The sequence below is a fragment of the Indicator indicator genome, chromosome 1 (genome assembly GCF_027791375.1).
Source record: "Indicator indicator isolate 239-I01 chromosome 1, UM_Iind_1.1, whole genome shotgun sequence".
NCBI lineage: Eukaryota > Metazoa > Chordata > Aves > Piciformes > Indicatoridae > Indicator > Indicator indicator.
The window spans coordinates 128,424,873-128,445,414 of NC_072010.1; the positions used below are offsets into that span (position 1 = coordinate 128,424,873).

The 20,542-nt window shown below is 44.4% G+C and overlaps 1 protein-coding gene across 4 annotated transcripts in view; it reads right to left on the reverse strand.

The window, feature by feature from the left end:
- The window catches only part of CNKSR2 (connector enhancer of kinase suppressor of Ras 2), a 236,725-nt gene that overhangs the window by 120,617 nt on the left and 95,566 nt on the right, over positions 1-20,542 (reverse strand). For all 4 annotated transcript variants that reach the window (XM_054399320.1, XM_054399319.1, XM_054399314.1 and 1 more), the window contains exons 6-8: positions 14,230-14,349; positions 7,654-7,713; positions 1,773-1,841 (exon numbers count right to left, since the gene is read on the reverse strand). In XM_054399320.1, the coding sequence (XP_054255295.1) occupies positions 1,773-1,841; positions 7,654-7,713; positions 14,230-14,349 (249 nt within the window). The remainder of the gene's footprint in view (positions 1-1,772; positions 1,842-7,653; positions 7,714-14,229; positions 14,350-20,542) is intronic.

Consider the following 20,542-nt stretch of genomic DNA (forward strand, 5'->3'; position numbering starts at 1 on the left):
GCTTCACTGATACCAACCACCAAAATCCTACATTCAAAATTCCATCCAATCAGGGAAGAAAGCTTATCATTCTCATTACTAGCGTTAGGAGTAAGAATCTGATCTTCCTGTCAAATGAATGTAGTGTAGGTGTGCCATAAAAACTAGAACAGATACTTAATGGGTTGGGAATCTTCAGTTTGATAAGGCAGCTTTGCTACAGAGCACCATCATAACCTGCTGGGAAAACTAGCAGCCATAAGGACTGTGTTTGGTGATGTTAGAATGATTTTGGCTGGAAGGGACCTCCAAAAGTCATCTGGTCCAACCCACCACTGCAGCCAGCAGGGATATCCTCCAGTAGATCAGGTCCAGCTTGACCTTGAAGATCTCCAGGGATAGAGCCTCAACTACCTCCCCTCAGCAGCCTACTGCAGTGTTCCAACCACCCTCACGGTGCAGAACTTGTTCCTAACAACCAATCTAAATCTACTTTTCTCTAATTTCAAACCATTGGCCCTCATCCTATCACTGCAGACCTTTGCAAACAGTCCCTCTGCAGCCTTTTTAGAGGTCCTCTTCAGGCACTGGAAAGCTTCTCTTAGGTCTCCCCAGAGCCCTCTCTTGCCCAGGCTGAACACCACCATTTGATGTACTTCTTCAGATCTGAGAGTCCAACTAATCATGTTCTGCAATGCCTCTCCTACTAAATGGATTTCATAAGGTTTCTTAGTGCAGAAATACAAAGGACCCACACCGAAGTGACCAGAGGATGCAATACTTGTGACTAATACATATGCCCAAAAGAAGTATATAAAAACCTCAGCCTGATCTGCTTAGATTTATCAAACCCCATTGCATAGCTCAAGAGAGAGCTTCCAACCAGTTAAGTTCCATGCCTGTACAGTACATATTAAAGTTAGCTGGAGGGTCTCCTACTGAAATATGAAGCTCATTTGTGCAGAGGAGCTGCCATGATGTACTGTGGCCCCCAGCTAGGAGTGGAACCCCATGGAGACCTGACAGAACACTTGCAACAAAAGGCTGCTATGTTAATAATGGCAATCATTAAACTGCTCACTGAAATTGCTTGCAAGGACACGTTGTAATTCACACTCCATAATGACTTCTGCTGTACTCTGAAGGAAACTTCTTACTTTGGACAAAGAAGAGTTGCTTTCTAATACTGAGAGCCTGCTCTGTTATCTTAGCAAGTTGCCTCCATCCTAACTAAAACCTCCAGGAAAGAAGCATCTGTACACACAAAGAGCAATCTCCATCCCATTGGTTTTCTTGCCTATCACACCTGAAACATTTGCTTCATTTTTTAACCTCCCAGGTTTAAAAAGCCATATTTAAATTAAGCTAAACACCCTGGGCTCCCTAGGGGAGTTCTACAGGCTGTCTTCTCATAAAACAAAACCCCTTGTTCCACACATTCCAGCAGGAGTTTTCTAGCTTCCAGGAAACCATCTTAAACCCACAAGGGCACACAACACTTCCAACTACCTGCATCTCTTCAACCCAAACCTTCTGCTACCCTAAACCCAACTATTTATTCATAGGTAAGCAGAAGATCTCCCAAAGCCACAGCTATTAAGCCTAACTCCATCCTTCCAGTGATAGGACTGGGGCTTACCTTAAGGACTTAAGAACTATTGTGGTTTCAGAAGAGAAAAGCTGTTAGAATAAATATTTATCAAAAACACATTGTTTCTGTTTTTCCTGTCTACACATGCTGATGTGCCATGGCACCTCTATCTCCAATTGACACAGAACATAGTGATACATACCACAGTTTGGTGATTAACTTGAATCACTTCATCCCCAGCATGGATTTTCTTGCACCGATCTGCAGGTGACTGAATTTAAAATAAAAGAGATGATCAAGGATACAGGTCTTACTGGTCATCATCTCTCTTGCAAGCAAGTATGGTTGCTAAGCTATGGAAATCAGGTGAGACCCAGCATGGCATTCCTACTGGGAAATACAGAATTAAAGAGGTATTTAATAATTCACAGTTCATTGGCGTTGGAGAGAAAAATAATCTGCACTGGTGAGCACAACACAAGCAAATGATAAGAAAGGTATAAATATTGTCTTATTGCAAGGGTTATTGAGTCCTAAAGAGTACAAGAAAGTTTGAAATATTGTCTTATGAAAGGGTCATTGAGTCCTAAAGAGTTTAAGAAGGTGATAAGTATTGTCTTACAAAAGGGTAATTGAGTCCTCAAGATTTCTTCTTTTATTTTCCTTATGCCCAAAGAGTGCTTTCCCCTGCCTGACCTCTCTTAAGCCTTGAAAGCCAATCCTGGGCTGAATTGTGAAGACAAGAGTGGGCAATTCCTCCTAAACAAACTGCACTTTTGAAGTCTGCAAAGTTTCATGATGTTGCAGAGAAACTCAGCAAATGATTGTTCTTCAAAGAGCACAGGAGGAGAGAGGATTTAGGTTAGGACCTCTAAGGAAGATCAGAGCAATTAAGTGGTAACTTAGCTTCTGGGTCATTATTAGGGTGAAAGAAATGCAACCAGTGTCAAAAATCCTACAAAGATCACCCTTCCAAAAACTGAAAAACAGGTTTTGTTGTTTTTTTTTTCTTTTGCCTCAAAAAATCCTCACCTCCACCACAACTAAATAAAAAAAACCCCAAAAATAAAAAAACCAACCAAACCCAACCCAACCAACAACCCCAAACAAACCAAAAATACTCCCTCCAAACATCCCAACCCCTCAAAATCAAACTCACAACAAAAAAACTCCAACCCTCCCTCATAAAGTGGCAGCCCCCACAAGCTTTCCCTTCATCTCTCTTCTACATTTAGAGTAGCTCAACTGTTTTCTGAGGGACATCTCCCTATGCTCAAGGGAAAATAAGTTCCTCTAGGTTTGCAATGCTGTCATTTTTTCTCTCAATATGGGGGCTGCCAGCCTATGAACCCATCTAATCAATTTAAAAGGTAGAAGGTGAGACTGACAGCTTGGGAGAAAAAGAAAAGAAAAGAAAACAAACCCAAACCCAAGCTGTTCAGGAGTAGGATTCTGAAAAGCCACTGTAAATTTTACAGAAACGAATGAAATTCAATTCAGGATCAGGTGAGAGAAAAAGTCACCTACAAAACAAGCTCCAGGCCTGAAATGTGGATTCTATCTAACAGGCACAGAATGGTTTGGGATTCATGGAATGGTTTAGGTTGGAAGGGACCGTAAAGATCACCCAGTTCCAACCCTGCTGCCATGGGCAGGGACACCTTCCACCAGCCCAGGTTGCTCAAGGTCTCATCCAACCTGGCCTTGAACATCTCCAGGGAGAGGACATCCACAGCCTCCCTGGGCAACCTCTTCCAGTATCTCACCAACCTCACTGCAAAGAATTTCTTCCTAATCTCCAGTCTCAATCTGCCCTCCTCAAGCTTCAATCCATTCCCTCTCATCCTATCACTACAAGTCCCTGTGGAAAGTCCCTTCCTGGCTTTCTTGTAGCCCCCTTTCAGGTACTGGAAGACCTCTGTAAGGTCTCCCTGCAGCCACTTTTTCTTCATAACGTCTGTACTACATCCTTACTCCAAATATATGTCCCACAGCTACACCACGACTTCCTATTTCCATTGCACATATTTCACAGCTTAAGGACAGTGCTCAAATGGAAGATACCCAAGAGAAACACAAGGCAGAAAAGAAGGGTCACTCATCACTCACTCCTAAGAGGCACTGCTCAGACTATCTTAACTCAAGGTGGGCTGCTCAAGGTGTAATTTGACTTACATGAAAGAACAGCAGTCTTGACTTTTGGACACCACTTTGGCCTGAAAGATGTTGGCTGAGTGACTTGAGGCAACATTTTAACACAGGTGATCCTCTAATGACCTCTCTTCTGCCTGCCCATGCACTGCTCACACTTTACTAACTCCTACCTAACACTCTGCATAATCCTTCCCTGTCTGCTGCTATTTTTTTTTTTGCTCAGATGTACTCCTACACACGAGACTTCCAAAATCTAAATGCAAGTGGATCTTGTGTCATTACCCTTGAGCTCCACAGGACCTTATTATGACAAAAACTTTCTCTTGTGTTGACTTCAGCAAATGCAGCCCTAAATCTTGACCACACGTCTTTGCCGAGGCAGGAAAATAGGGTCTGACCATCTTCAAACTGGAAAAGTCTACTTAAAAAACAAAACCAAAACAACTGATTGCCTGTATCACACTGCAAGGTGAGAGAGAAAAATCATTCAGAAAGGAATCTCAAGGCTGTGGTCTTAGGTTGCAACTCTGGTTCCTAACCAGCTTTTCCTCCCAAGTTAAGCACACAGACCCAGCTGTAAAGAAAGAGTATCTCTTATCATCACTGCTTGAGACAAACAGAGGAGAATTCCAAGCTCTTTCTTTCTTCTGATGTGCACACTGCTCATTAAGACAAAGATCCATTCAGGAAGTCCTACTAGGAGGAAGAGTCTTTCACATTCCCAGCTACATCTTCATGAGCTGGTTCAACACAAGTGAACAACAGAGGGAGGTACCTGTCACTGAGGCTCACACAGGGACACTACCCAAGCTATTCAGAATCATCTCAGGGTTTGTTCTTCAGAACAGATTTAGTTTCCTCCTCTAGGCTGAGTGTTGTCCTTTGTCCCATTCCCCCCCACTATCCCTACAGTGCCTAAAAGCCCAGCTCAGACCCCCTGGGAGGACATTTGCTGCATGCCCAGAGTGGAGATTTTGGTGTTAATCCTTTTGACTGGCCTCTCTTTCCTGAGATCTAAGGGGACCCCACCACAAACTCAAGCAGTGCACAGCAAGTGGGGACACTGGGAGCACTCCCTTCCCAGTCACGCTCCTGCTGCAGATGCACTGAATGCTATTACTTTAGCAAATATTCTTCTTCTTTTTTTTTTTAAATTAGAACACCAACTGTCCAAATGGCCTCATTTGAAGAAAATCTTTGGTTTGTGAATTAAAAGAATTCCTCCAACATGGTCTAAGAAGGGCTACTCAGCAAGAAAGCTGTGATTCCTCACTGGACCAATGCACCCTTTAGGTTTGTTACTTCCAAACAAAAAGAGAGAAGACTTGAACCAGAGAGCTCAGCTTACTCTAATGCTGCAGGACCACCAGAGAGAAGCTCTTCTGGGGCAGGGGACCTGTGATGAAGAACCTGTGGTGCTCTCTCAGTGTTCAAGATTTAGAGCTCAGCTGCTTTGAACTGCAGGGCTGATGTGTTGGGGAGAGACGACTCCCAATGCTGAACAGCAAGATCTCAACTGGAAATGAGCTTTGTAGCTGAACATCAAACACCTCAACTGGCAAAGAGGAAAAAAAAGCAGAGCTGTGGTTACAAAAACCTACTCCATGACATGAATGTGGCTATGATGCTGAAAAAACAAGTGCTTCCCCCCCTGATATTGCAAGAAAGCAGAAGACATTGGAAGACTTTATCTCACTTGGAGCAGCAGAACTGGAAAGGAAAAGGCCAGAAAATTTTGCCCAAAGGGAAGAGAATTTGGATTCTTGCTGTTTCCTAGAAGTTAAATCAATATCACAAAGAGTAAAACAGGTCAGATCACATTTGCATCATCATTTCCAGTACCTGAAGGGGGCCTACAAGAAAGCTGGGCAGGGACTTTTGAGGGTGGCAGATAAGGATAGGACTGGGGGGAATGGAACAAAACTAGAAATTAGTAGATTCAGGTTGGATGTTAGGAAGAAATTCTTCCCCATGATGGTGGAGAGACACTGGAAGAGGTTGCCCAGGGAGCTGGTGGAAGCCTCATCCCTGGAGGTGTTTAAGGCCAGGCTGGATGTGGCTCTGAGCAACCTGCCCACGGCAGGGGGGTTGGATCTACATGATCCTCAAGCTCCTTTCCAACCCTGACAATTCTATGATTCTATGACCATGCTTTGGCCATGCTACTTAGATGTTTCTCCTCCCATCTAACAGGACCATATTTTTTAAAGGAGAAAAAAAAAATTATCTGATTCAAAGAAGCAGCTGCAGCTTGGCCATGCTGCTTAGACGTTTCTCCTCCCATCTAACAGGATCAGACTTTTAAAAGACAAAAAAAAAAATTATTTGATTGAAGGAAGCAGCTGCAGTTGTCTGCTTAAAATCAGGAGACTCCTTACTTTTTTTTTTATCCCCCTGCAGCATTCCTCATTTTCACAAATGCTTTAACAGCTTCTTCCCTAGATAGGAGACTGCAGCTTCTTGTTCTGCCCTGAGCACCTCCAGGGTGTTACAGGGAGGGAAAGAATCAGTGACAACAGCAGCAAAGTCATCGTGACTGAAGCTGCCTGATGGGGCTTCAAATTATATTCACGCATCACAAAGAGAAGAGTTTGGAGGAAATGCATTAAGATTTTATCTTCATCTTTGCCCCTGGGAAATTAAATCCAATGCTAGTAAATCACATAGAGAAATGGTTCCTTTCTTCATCTGAAATTCAACTGCCAAACCCATCCTCTCTCTTTCATATTCATTCTAGATTAAGCTCAACCATGATTCTCCTGGCTTGGTTTCATCTGGCTAATTTGGCTGATGATATCTGTAGCTGTAGGGTCTGACTCCTTAGAATTTTGATTCCAAGGCTGAAATTCCTCATTGCTTGCTTTATTTCAAGACCTGTGGAATTCACACAGCTTCTACAACAGAGAGTATCTATCAGGTACAACCCATGGATATCCTAGCAGGGGAAAAGAGAAAGAAGGAAGCTCTATCAGGTTGCAGCTCCTGTGAAGGGTTGGAAACAATATTCCTGTTTGATGGAGATGTTAACAGAACCTCCCTGCAGCTGAAGATGCAGCAGCTGTAAATACAAGGTAGGTAGTTCTACACTTTCCACAGCAGCAGCAGGATGAATCAAAGACTTCTGACAGCTTCATTTTCACCAAAAAATGCCACTCAGACCTTTGAAAGGAATCTCTGAAAGGCCTAAGCCATGATGGCAAACTCAGTGTCACTGAAGAGCACAGATGGAAGCCTCTCCCCTACCAAATGATCATTTTGCTTACATCCTACCAGACAGCAAGCTCTCAAAACCTGGTGTGCAAGGAAAGGAGGTTTTCTTGCAGAGGCATTTGAAAAGTAGTCTGTTGTGGCTGGTTTGTTTGCTGTTTAACAGCTTCAAGTAAGGATCTGCACCCCAGTAAGAACTGTTCCTTTCTCTAGGCAGCACTCAGAAGCTCATGCAGAAAGAGATGATTGTCTGCCAACATGAAGGGATGTCCTCATCTCCATGCATTTATTTATTACAACATGAAGCTTGAGAGATGGGAAACACAAAAGCTGCTCAATACTGAAGCAAACCCCAGCAGGTACCTACTGAAGGCATTTATCTTTGATTCATCCAGCAAGGTAACTCCAAGGCAGCTACCTCCTATCTCGCTCAACTGCAGCATTTGAGGTGTCTTGCAAGGAACAAATCAAAACCTGCTACTCCAGGTTCTGAGCTGGGAACAGCTCATTCAACCCTGAGCTAAAGAAGCACAAGCATTTCTGCTCTCCAGCATGCCATTGGTCCCCAACAGCCAGCTAGCACACTTTCTTTTTGTTTTTCTGCCTTTCTTTTTTTTCTTTTTTGCAAGCAAAATGTAGGGAAAGCATAAACCACAAGGTTAGGTGAAAAAAAAATAAATAAAGGCTTCCAGGCCTGAACATACAGTATTAACAATACTTACATTTTCTGTTGTTCCAGTAATTACATGGAGACCATCATATGTTGACTTAATGTACATACCCTAAGAAAAAGACATCATGGGAAAGAATTTTTAAAGTGTTTCACAAACCATCACCATCCAAACATAATTTGCATATTTCTAAAAGAAAATACTTTTTTTTCTTTTTCCATTTCCCTTTTCCTTTTTCCATTTCCCTTTTCCTTTTTTCTTTTTCCATTTCCCATAACACACACACACACACAAAACCCCCAGAATTACCAATTGCCTTAGGATGGATCAATACTGCAATTTGGTTTGGGAAGCTACAGAAGGCTCCAAACAGATCTGGAGTCTCTGGTAGGTGATGCTGCAAAGGCAGCTTGCAAAGCGGTACCCAGCGCTCTGAAGCGTACCTGCAAGATTGCTCTGAGACTTTCTGAGCACCTCACCCATCTCAGCAAACAGTCCAGCTGGAAAACTCCATGATGAAAGTTTAAATGTTAACTCTGTTAGCTCTCCCACTTCTTTCCCCTCACATAGAAGAGGAGGGATAGCTTACAAACAGAGAGGAGTTCCTGCGTGGGGAGGCTGAGTGTCTCCAATGTGTTTTTTTAACTTCCGTCAAGTCATAATTCAAACATTTTAACAGCATCCACCAAGACAATTAAAGGAGAGAGATAATTGACATCCACTGAGCATTCAAACAACTTCTGAGGAGTCTCCTTTCTCCTGACTGCTTCAGAGAAACCAGGTAAATACTGAGCACTTGAGTGAACATTCTCTCCATAACTCACTTTTTTTTCCTCTCCATTTCATCAGTGCCACAAAGAAGTTTGTTCTCAGTTGGGGAACGGAGTGCACTCAGTGGTGATTAAGTAAGAGGCAAAGAAGACATACCAGGTGGGAGTAATCTAATTTGGAACCAGAACTCACAGACATTTTGGTAAGTGGGAACAAGGAGGCACACACCCCCACTTAATAAAGCAGATGAAAACCTCAGTTTGAAAAATAACAACCCCCAACTTCATGGATTCCTCAGGAGAAGGGGGGGCTCAGCACTAAACTCCTATTTGCTCTGCACAACACAGGGCAGTCAGCAAAGGCAGCAAACCCAGGGGTCATGTTGGGCTGCCACAGCTAGAAGCAAACAAAAGCAATAATCTGCTTGGTGCTACACAGACAGAAGCCTCTAGCATCACCACCAGCAGCAGCATCCTTTGACTTCCAGCTCTTCTGTGCATGTTCAGCAAATTCTTCCATGGCTTGGCTGGCTGCAGGTAGTTTCCTGCTTAACTTAGTTATCTCCAATACAGAACAGCAATTTCTGTTACATTTATCCTCACAACAGCCCTGTGAGGTAGGAAACACTAGCACACACATTTTACAGACAGGGTAATGAGCCACACAAGAGGCTGAGGTATGTTGGTATCTGTTATTTGGCACCTGCCCCTCAAACCACCAAAATTAGATCCCCTCTGAAGGAGCCAGAGCTAAGTGCCCTGGCCATACACCCTGCAACAAAGCGAGAGCTGAAATCACAGTGACTTCATGGTGACAGTCAGGCCCCCCACATAGAGCAATTGCTGGAGAAAGCCACATCTCTGTTTTTATTGACAGCCAGTTCACTGCTTTCAACTTAAAACACCAGGGTGAAAGCTGAGGGCAAAATCTCCCTTAACGATTCCACAGAGCTTAGTTTTGTGCAAAGCATTCTTCTGAAGGATAATAAGGGTCACCCAAGCACACTATCACCGTGGAGTGCAATTCAAATCCAATCTAGTCTTTTCTACAAGCTTAAAAGGCTTGGAAAACAGGAAAAGAGGAGAAAGAACTCTTGCAAAACTTCCTTTAAAGGCTAAAATCCCCAGTTTTGCACACCTTAGGGGAGGAAAGAGGGAAGCTGCAAGAATAAAAAAAAACCCGATTATACTTATTCCACATGTGCAAAATGAATATAATCCTTACACTGGTACCATGCCACAGTAATTTTGCAAGAGCCAACAGAATTCTCTTTGCACAGCAGCTTTGAAACAAGGAAAGGTTAACATTTTGCAACAGAAAGGATGAGCTGCTCTTTCCCCCATGTTCCTCCACTCCTCATTTGAAGGTATGGGAAAGCTGCAGAGAAAAGAATGTTCCTGGCTTGTATTGTTTGCTGTGAAATTGAAACAAGAACACCACAGACATTTATCAGTTTCCCCCTCTCTGCCTGCTTGTGGCTGCAGAGTATCTGCCATCCCTTTAGCAATAATCAAGGATAAAAGGGAGATCTGTGTGTGTGTGCTGCTCACTAGTGAGACAAACTGGCAGGTGGAAATCTTGGGCACCCAAAGGTGACGCTGTGGGTCCATATGGATTTAAAACTATCAGTTGGGCCAAATGAAAGGACAGATAATTCCATCAGTGTGACTCAACCAACCATATGGTAACCACCTTAATAATCAGGAACAAATTGTACAGCTAGATACATGAGCAGCTAACTTGTGCTTAATTAGATCAGAGATCCTTCTGCTCAGTTATGGGCAGAAGTCTCATTTCAAACCAACTATGCCATTTTACCTTTGCGTGAACTAATTTTCCAACCAACTGTGGCATTTTGTCTTTGTGTGAACTAATTTTCCAAACCAGCTATGCCATTTTACCTTTGTGTGAACTATTTTCCAAACCAACCATGACATTTTGTGTGAACTATTATTCAGCTAAGGGTTAGAAAAAAAAACAAAGACCTTGTGCCTTCTTTTTTTTTTTTTTTTAACAACAACAAAATTGCAACTAGAATCCAGTATACTTTTCCCACTGTATGTAATGCTGGATAGCAAAGAGAAGAAGATAACTAATTCCATTTTTATCACACACAGAACTGAATTTTCCCCCTCATCCCCTGTCACACCACCTTGATGGAATCCTTCTAAGTCACATCTGCCTCTTCAAACCTCAAACAGTTCTCAGAACCCCGTTCAGAACTTCTGGACCCACCTCCTGTTTCAAAGCAAATGGATTCAGGAGAAACATGAGGGACAGCAGTACAATGGATTCCTGGAAAATGCTTCCTAGCCAGGCTCAGTGGTGCATCTTTACTCAGCTGCCATACCCTGCTGTGTCTGTGACTTGCATTTTAGCAGTGATTTCCTTTTTTTTGTGGTTGTTAATGACAGGCTCGTTTGGTTTGCTTCAGCAGGCAAAGAGGAACACAGAACAATCAGTCTTATGCTCTGTATTAAAAGGAAAGATAAAATAGAAAGGGACTGCTGAAGAAAAAAACTTCCTGAGGGGTCACCTGCTTTTTTTTTGTCCACCAAGAGGCCTACAGTACTCAGCTTCCGTGCTAAATGCACACACTGTTTGCACTCCAGTAGCAATACTTTGAAGTCTGCTTCCTGGCAGAAGACATTACTTAAGCTAGTCCATATTGTCCCTTTCTAGAGCATCAGTAGTGTGAAAACCCACAGAATTAAGTTCTACTTGTTGATACAGATCAAACAGCTTCCACACCCTCAAAAAAAACCCACCCCAAACAAACCCAACCAAAAACAAACCCAAAAGCATAAATTGAAAATGATTACACATGGGAGCATGGCTGCTGGACTGCAAGCTGACCACATTTTAGGGCTTTAAACCCCATTTCCTACCCTGACCAGTCCTTCACAGCCACTGCAGGCTGCATCTCTTCACTGGAGAACGTGTGTGCAGCCAGTCACATAACCGCACCTGGGCAACAGACCAGGGACAGAGGGGGAAAAAATTAAAAAGGGAAAAAAAGAAAAAAAAAAAAAAAGCAAAAGGCAATCAATACCAAACCCCACCCAGAACATTGCTTTACCCAATACACAAGAATTTCCCCACACTGCAACCCTGACAACATTTTCTGCTTGCCAGGTTGTTTTTTTTCTGTTTTTCTGATGGGTTTCAGCTGGTTTTAACAGCTACAGGACCCTGTAAAGCTGTTCCTTCTGCACTGAGGTATTAGCATGACACTTTGCATTCACCTCTGACTTCCACAAGGAGAAAAAGACCAAACACACTGAAGGAACTATTTGTGCTGGTTAAAAATGCCTTGAGAGTGCTCCAATCTCTTTTGAAGTTGTAAAAGCTCCAACCATTTTCTCAATCCCATCAGACACTTGCTATGTGAGAGTTTAGGGAAACTGCATTGTTTTCCAATAGTCTGATTTCCTTCTTCCCTTTTCTCTCCCTCATCTACTTTAGCTTCTCAGGTTTGAGGCACGTTAGATATTCTGCTTATGCTAGGTGACCCCCAAAAAAATAGATCTTCCCAGTTTATCAGCCATCCTTGTCCTTTTCCTTCTGCTTTTCCTTCTCCTTGTCTTTTTCCTTCCTCTTTACAGGAGATGTTTTTATCCAGTGATGGGTAGAGAGCCACACACAGAATTTTCACGTGGGTCAAAAAAAATCTAGCAGCAAGTTGGCAATAATCATCCATTTTTCCACTTTCAGGTCCTGGGAGGAGGTGGAGAAGTTATCAATCTACACATTCATCCCCAAGTGCTTGCTCCTGGTGTGCAGAGGAGATTCATTGACCACTCCAAAATCCCACCATCAAGTCCTAAATCAAACCAACTTCAGCCACTCCTCAGGGCGGTACTGACAGGCAGCTGCTGTGTCTTAATTGATTAAGACAGGTTTAAAAAAATACACAAATAATGCAAAGATAAACAACAACAACAAAATAACACCAACAATCCAGAAGAAAATCTTTCATATAAAGCACCAAGAACACCTTGGAAATGCTGATCTGTTAGGAAGGTTGGCACTGGAACAACCCAAGTGGTAGGATGCTCACCCCACGGTGCAAGCTTATTGCTCTGGGTGCCTGCTCTGGAGAGCTCACAATCTAGAGGAGACAGCACAGTGCAGAATCAAGAGCACAGTGACACAGGTAAGGCTGAAGAGGAAATCAGTGTGACCAGATCAAAGTAGCATTGTATCCCTCTAAGGCTTGCATACAGCACAGTGAGTACCATTTTTTCTTTAATGCACTCAATTATTTTAATGCCAAGGACATGGATAGTCTTCAGTCAGCATAAAAACCTGGCTCAGTTGCTTCACAAACACATAGTAAAAGTAAAAAACCAAAAAAGTCCTTCCTCAAGAGCTTACAGTTTCAAACAGACACCACAGACAGAGGGTTAGAACAGGGAAGGAAGAGGTTCTCTTATCTCATCAGCTACCCAGCAGGAACAGACCCGTGAAGCACCTTCTAACCTACAAAATTCCACTCAATCATCATCACTCTACACAAAGACTCAAAACAAGAGGGAAAAAAAAAAATCAAAGACACCCATACCAGTGACAAGACAGAAAGGAAAATAAATAAAAGTTCAGATAAATAATGGACAGGAAGTTAAAAAAAAAAAAGTGATTGAGAGAAAGGGGAAGAAGATTTCTTCATTACAGTAGAAAATAGGACTTCAAAGGTTGACTGCAGGGAGCTAGTGGAAGAGTTAAAATTAGGGGAGAAAGAGAAGGAAGGGAGAATCCATGAAAAACTGAAATTCTAGAAGACTGGTCTGAAATGGAGTCAGAGAGGAAAAAAGAAAGCCAGTGGAGGAAGGGAAAAGGACTAAAACAAAGGATGGGGCAATATTTACTCATCCAAATGTTTGGTTCTTTTCTTGATTTTTTTTTTTAATGGTGAGTTTCCAAGAGAACAGAGAATTAGTTTCTCATAGCTCTGAAGAGCTTGGCAAAGCAAACCAAAAGTCCCAACCTCAACAGCAAGCCACCCAAAGCCCAAAACTGTCTCAAAACCTGGCTCATCCAAATAACTGCTGCAAAGAGTGGAGCAGCAATTCTTCTTCTTCTTCAAGAAAACAGGAGGAGACTAAACTTAAGCAGAAGTTGCAAAAGGCTGTTTCATGGTTAACTGTGTTCTGAGCACCTTCCACTACAGCTCTGAGCCTTGTGGGAGAAGATGTTATTGACATGGAGTCACAGAGCTGCGATTGTTATCAACCCTGGGTTGTTGGTTTTACGCAGTGGATGTTGGCTATTTGAATAAACAAAAGATCAATGGTCAAGCCTTGACCAACAGCCAGAGGATGGCTGTGCTGACCTTTCACAAGCATTCTTGCCACAAAACTCCACAAGCTCCTTCTCAAGCAGAGCCCTCTTGAATAATTCAGACCACAGCTTTAGATCACAGAGATACCACCAGGAAGCATACTCCAGAATCTGACAGGGTTTTGTGTTAGCAGCCCACACACATTTTTGGTTGAGCTGATCTGAGTAATTTCAATCCCTTTCCGACTTCCCAGTTCCTAGAGCGCTTTGAATCCCTTTTCAGAAGCTGGTAATAAACAGCAGCAAGAACCCCCTTGCTGATTTCTCCCTGCTGACTAAACTCTTTGCATGCACAGGTCAAGCCTTACAGAACCTTTCCCCTTGCTGAGTGAGAAACCAAAAGTGGCATGAGAAATTAAACTATCATCAGGCTCATAAACCAGAAGGAACAACAAAAAAATAAAAGGCTAAAATATTGCATTTCTTTCCAGGTATACATCTTCTTTAGGAAACAGCAGCAAAACCATCACTTCCTCATCCTGGATGCTGGGGTTTGATTAAGTGCGTACTTCTTACCAGCCCTTCGCTTGGCTTGATGTTTGTCAGCTGGATCACTTCAAGGTGGGCAGACTGGGAAACCAGTGGGTCAGAAGAGAGGGAGATAATGTGGTCACAGACACCAGAAAGAGTTTTACACTATGGGGAAAAAAAAAAAAAAACAAAGCAAATGTCACAATAAGCACACCGTTGTCAGCTATTTGCATATCGACCTACAACACATCTTAAATCACACTGCAGGGTGGAGGGAATCATAGAATCACAGAATGTTAGGGGTTGGAAGGGACCTCTAGAGAGCATCCAAGTCCAATCCCTTTGCCAAAGCAGGATCACTTAGGACAGGCCACATAGGAGTGCATCCAGGTGGATTTGGAAAGTTTCCAGAGAACAGAAAGAAGAAAAAAAGAAAAGCAAATTGTCAACTATTTGCATATCAACCTACAACACATCTCAAGTCACACTGCTGAATCTACAAGGTGGAGGCAATCATAGAATCACAGAATGTTAGGGGTTGGAAGGGACCTCTAGAGAGCATCCAAGTCCAACCCCTTTGCCAAAGCAGGATCACTTAGGGCAGGTCACATAGGAATGCACCCAGGTGGGTTTGGAAAGCCTCCAGAGAAAAGAATGAATAAGAAAAGCAAAGCAAATGTCACAATAAGCACACCATTGTCAGCTATTTGCAGATCAACCTACAACACATCTTAAGTCACACTGCTGAATCTGTGAAGGGATTCATAAAATGATAGAACCACAGAATGTTAGGGGATGGAAGGGACCTCTAGAGAGCATCTACTCCAAGCCTTCTGCCAGAGCTACATAGGAATGCATCCAGGTGGGTTTGGAATGTCTCCAGAGAAAGAGACTCCACAACCTCTCTTGGCAGCCTCTTCCAGGGCTCTGTTACCCTTACAGTTGAGAAGTTTCTCCTCATGTTTAGGTAGAACCTCCTGTGTTCCAGCTTGTACCTGCTGTTCCTTGTCCTATCACTGGGCATCACCAACAAGAGCCTGGCACCTTCCTCTTGACACCCAGCCCTCAGATATTCATGGACACTGATAAGATCTCCTCTCAGTCACCTCTTCACAAGGTAAAACAGCCCCAGTTCCCTCAGTCTTTCCTCATAAGAGAGGTGTTAAAAGCCCCTTCTGGCTCTCCATTGGACTCTCTCCAGCAGGTCCCTGTCTCCCTGGAAGTGGGAAGCCCCAAACTGGGCACAGTATCTTGATGCAGAAGTCATCTATTGGTTTGCTTTTGTGAGTGAAGATATTGAAGCAGTGGGAATGAAGGGGAAAGGCTTCAGCCAGCAGCACAGTTTTCTGTGGTGACCCTGAGCTGACACAGCATCAGCCCACAGATCAAGAGGCAGCAAACTGTTTTGCACCTGAGTAAAGACAAAAACCAGACTGCACAGAGCTGCTCGTAGGCAGATCTCAGAGTTAGATCACAGAATCACACAAGCATTCAGGTTGGAAGAGACCCTCAGAATCACCAAGCCCAACCATTAACCCTACCCTCAAGGCTCACCCCAAGCACCACATCCAAACCACCTTGAAACACAGCCAGGCTTGGGGACTCCACCACCTCCCTGGGCAGCCTCTGCCAATCTCTGACCACTCTTGCTGGGAAAAAAGTTTTTCCTGATGTCCAGTGGAAACCTACCCAGTCACAGCTTGAGGCCATTCCCTCTTGTTCTGTCACTAATTCCCTGGGAGAAGAGACCAGCAGCAGCCTCTCCACAATATCCTCTCAGGTAGTTGTAGACAGCAATGAGGTTTCCCCTCAGCCTCCTCTTTTCCAAACTAACCATTCCCAGCTCCCTCAGTCTCAGATGCTCTGCCTCTGAGCTATGCTCAGGCATGCAAGGAGCACCTGGTGAGCTCCAACTCCCTCTCTCCACCCACATCTTTTGTGAAGACATTAAGTGCCCCAAACCTCACTGATTTCACTAATTGAACAGGCAGATGTTCAGCACAGATGACAACCAGGCTCTTAAGGAGGCTGGGTGACTCCCATTAACTCTGAAGTTGATTCTGTGCTAATAAACCAAGCTAATTGCCTTTGGACCGAGTTTCCTCACGTTCCACTGCTGCCAAGCATCCTCTGCTATTGCAGGCAATAAATAACCACTTCATGATGGCATAATTCTCAAACCAGTTATCTTTTGGCAGCCTCCTAGCAGCAAAATAAAAATAAGGAAGTTTGTGGAGAGGCTGGGACTGTCAAAGGGGTACTGTGGCTCTCCTCTCACACCCTGAGCACCCCCTGCTAAGAAGCAGGGAAGCTCTGATTTTTGTTTTATTTCCTCTATCATTCTCTCATATTTCTGTAAGCAAGCAGATCACTGCTGAGAGTTTAAGTGGTTTCTGTTAGGTACTCTTGGAAGAGGACCTACAGGAAGGCTGCAGAGGGACTGTTTGCAAAGGCCTGCAGTAATAGGACAAGAGGCAATGGCTTCAAACTAGAGAAGAGCAGATTTAGATTGGATGTGAGGAACAAGTTCTGCACCATGAGGGTGGTGGAACACTGGAACAGGTTGCCCAGGGAGGTAGTTGAGGCCCTATAGAATCATAGGTTGCCCCATGGGGGTTGGAAAGGACCTCCAAAGGTCATCCAGTCTAACCCCCCTGCAGCCAGAAGGGACATCCTCCATTAGATCAGGTTGCCCAGAGCCCTGTTGAGCCTCACCTTGAATATCTCCAGGGATGGGGCCTCAACTACCTCCCTGGGCAACCTGTTCCAGTGTTCCACCACCCTCATGCAAAAGAACCTGCTCCAACCTCAATCTGCTCTGCTCTAGTTTGAAGCCCTTGCCCCTCATCCTGTCACTGCAGGCTGAGGGAGTTGGGGGTGTTCAGCCTGGAGAAGAGAAGGCTTTGGGGAGACCTAAGAGCAGCCTTCCAATACCTGCAGGGGTCCTACATAAAGGCTGCAGAGGGACAGCTTCCAAAAATCTGTAGTGACAGGACAAGGGGCAATGGTATGAAATAAGAGCAGATTTAGATGGGATGTTAGGAACAAGTTCTGCACCTTGAAGGTAGTGGAACACTGCAACAGGTTGCCCAGGGAGGCAGAGGTGAGGCCCCATCCCTAGAGATATTCAAGGTCAGACTCTACAAGGCTCTTGTGAAACCTGATCTAGTGGAGTATGTCCCTGGTGCCTGCAGGGGGATTGGACTGGGAGGTCCCTTCCAAGCCAAACCATTCTGTGACTCTGATATTGTGCCCATTCTAAGCACAGCAGAAAAGCCACAGCAAACTCCCTGGAGGAGAGTCTACGATTTGAGGCTGTTCTTTCAGATTAAAGCTTCAAATTCCATGACCTTTCCAAAATGGAAACACTCCTTCAACATGCAGGAATGCACACTAACTGTCTTCCTAGAAAAATGATACTTAGAGGCATTCTTACAACATCTTTCCACTTCACAGTTTCACAGTACCACAGCACATTAGAGGCTGGAAGGGACCTCCAGAGATCATCCAGTTCAAGCCCCCTGCCAAAGCAGGAGCACCCAGGGGAGTCTGCACAGGAATGCATCCAGGTGGGTTTAGAAAGGCTCCAGAGAAGGAGACTCCACAACCCCCCTGGGCAGCCTGCTCCAGGGCTCTGTCAGCCTCACGGTAAAGAAGTTTCTCCTCATGTTGAGCTGAAATCTTCTATGGTCAAGTTTGAACCTGTTGTTTACTGTGAACCACCAAAAAGAGCCTGGGCCCCTCCACTTCATAGAATCAGAATCAGTCAGGGTTGGAAGGGACCACAAGGATCATCCAGTTCCAACCCCCCTGCCATGGCCAGGGACACCTCACACTAGAGCAGGCTGGCCAGAGCCTCATCCAGCCTGGCCTTAAACACCTCCAGGGATGGGGCCCCAACCACATCCCTGGGCAACCCACTTGCCACCCACCCCTCAGATATTTATACACATTGATGAGATCCCCTCTCAGTCTTCTCTTCTCAAGACTAAATAGTTCCAGGAGTACCTATGTCTCACAAGGCTGAAGATGAAAGTTGAAGACAGAGAGCTGATGGATTTAACACAAGCATGAGATCCCACCTGCAGTACTGCATCCAGTTCTGGTGCCCCCAGCATCAGAGGGACATGGAGCTGCAGGAGCACTGGAACGGGCTCCCCAGAGAGGTTGTGGAGTCTTTCTCTGGAGACTTTCAAGCCCCACCTGGATGCATTCCTGTGCAACCTCTGCTAGATTCTCTGCTCCTGCTCTTGCAGGAGGGTTGGACTGGATGATCTCAGAGGTCCCTTCCAACCCCTAACATCCTGTGGTCCTGTGAACCTAAAGGTGACTAAATTAGAAGTGCATTGGTTCTGATTCTCTGTGGCTACTTTCATTTGTGCTGGGCAAATGTCTGCTTTCTGCAGCAGAGAGAGTAACAGTACTTAGGGATGTGGTAAGCTTCAGAGGCCTCCACAAACCACAGCCTTTCCTCAAACTATTCATCTGTTCTCTATTTAATTCAGGCAATTCTAGGATCAAGCAAACAGATTTGTGTTTGTTCCTGTCCTTAATCTCACCCAGGGTAGTGCCCAAGCTTAAATCTACCTTGCTAAGTAATTGCAATCTTGAAGCATCCTGGCTTAAACACATTCCCTATAGCTGAGAGCCTCTCCCATCAGCTCTCCAACCCACATAGACACAAATAAAACACATGGACATTCAGGGATAAAAGTGAGGGGGAAAAACTGTCTTGGCAATATGAAGTTTAATCTGCTAAAATCAACAACAAAAAAGTTCAGTTAGAATTGCCTGAGACAAAGCAACTTGCAATGTGAGCACTTAGAATGAAGCCTAAGGAGCTAGCTTAAGCCAAAGCAGATAGTTATTAATCAGTTAATTTTAGACCCAAACATTTACTCTGCCCTGCTGAGGCCACATCTGGAATATTGTGCCCAGTTCTGGGGCCTTTAGGTCAAGAAGGACCTCAGGGAACTGCTTGAGAGGGTCCAGCACAGAGCCCCCAAGCTGCTGAGGGCAGTGGAACATCTCCCTGCTGGGGCCAGGCTGAGGGAGCTGGGGCTTGGAGCTGGGAGCAGAGGAGCCTGAGGGGTGACCTCATTGCTGGTGATAAACATGTGTGGGGAGGATGGAGCCAGGCTCTGCTCAGGGATGTCCAAGGACAGCACAAGGGGCACTGGGTGCAGGCTGGAGCAGAGGAGGTGCCACAGGAATATAAGGAAAAACCTTTTCCCTGTGAGGCTGCCAGAGCCCTGGAACAGGCTGCCCAGAGAGGTTGTGGAGTTTTCTTCTCTGGAGATATTCCAAACCCACCTGGATGCGTTCCTGTGTGACCCTTGCTAGACTCTATGGTCCTGCTCTGGCAGGGGGGCTGGACTGGAAGATCTCCAGAGGTCCCTTCCAGCCCCTAACATCCTGTGACCCTGTGAACTTTACTCTGCATTTCTATTTCCTATCATTTTTCCAACTCAATGAAACAGTATTTATTTATTTACTCAGGAAAAGCAGCATAATTTTATGGAAGTGAAATTCATTAGGGAAAATATTCTCCTTTTGTACAGAATTAAGCTAAAAAAAAAAGAAAATTCAGTTAAAATTTACTATTAATATGATCAGAGCCCTGCTTCTGCTTTCTATAATTAGTCCCTTCTTGCTTTGCTCTCCCTTTTAATACTCTGCTGCTTCACATGGATTAATCTGCACTAGATATTTCCATCATACACAGCCTTGAACAGCTGGATGGGATCAATGAATTAGTCTTCAAAGATTTTTTAAAGCTCCATTCAGACTTTTGCAATGATTAACTTATAACTCCCCAAATAAGCAGAGCTGATGCCCTTTTAAGCTGAGCAGTTTTCCACACATTTAACCATCTCAAAGTTAAATCAATACAAAAATGCTAAATATAAACTAGGGAAGAGCACACTAATTCTCACTTTGGAAGCAAACACCTCATCTATGGCTTATCCTTTCACATTTAGGCCTATTGTGTTTTAAACTCTCTTCTTCTGAAGTTGCATTGGATGTTGTATCTCTCCTGCACTTGGGGCACAACAACCCCAAGCAATGCTGCAGGCTTGGGGCAGTGTGGCTGGAAAGCTGCTGGTAGAAAGGGACCTGGGGGTGCTCATGGCCAAGCAGCTGAAGAGGAGGCAGCAGTGTGCCCAGGTGGCCAAGAAAGCCAAAGGCATCCTGGCTGGGATCAGCAATGCTGTGTCCAGCAGGAGCAGGGAGGGGATTGTCCCCTGGCACTCAGCTCTGGGGAGGTCACACCTGGAGTATTGTGTCCAGTTTGGGCACCTCAATGCCAGAGAGATGTGGAGGTGCTGGAGGCAGTGCAGAGGAGGGCAAGGAAGCT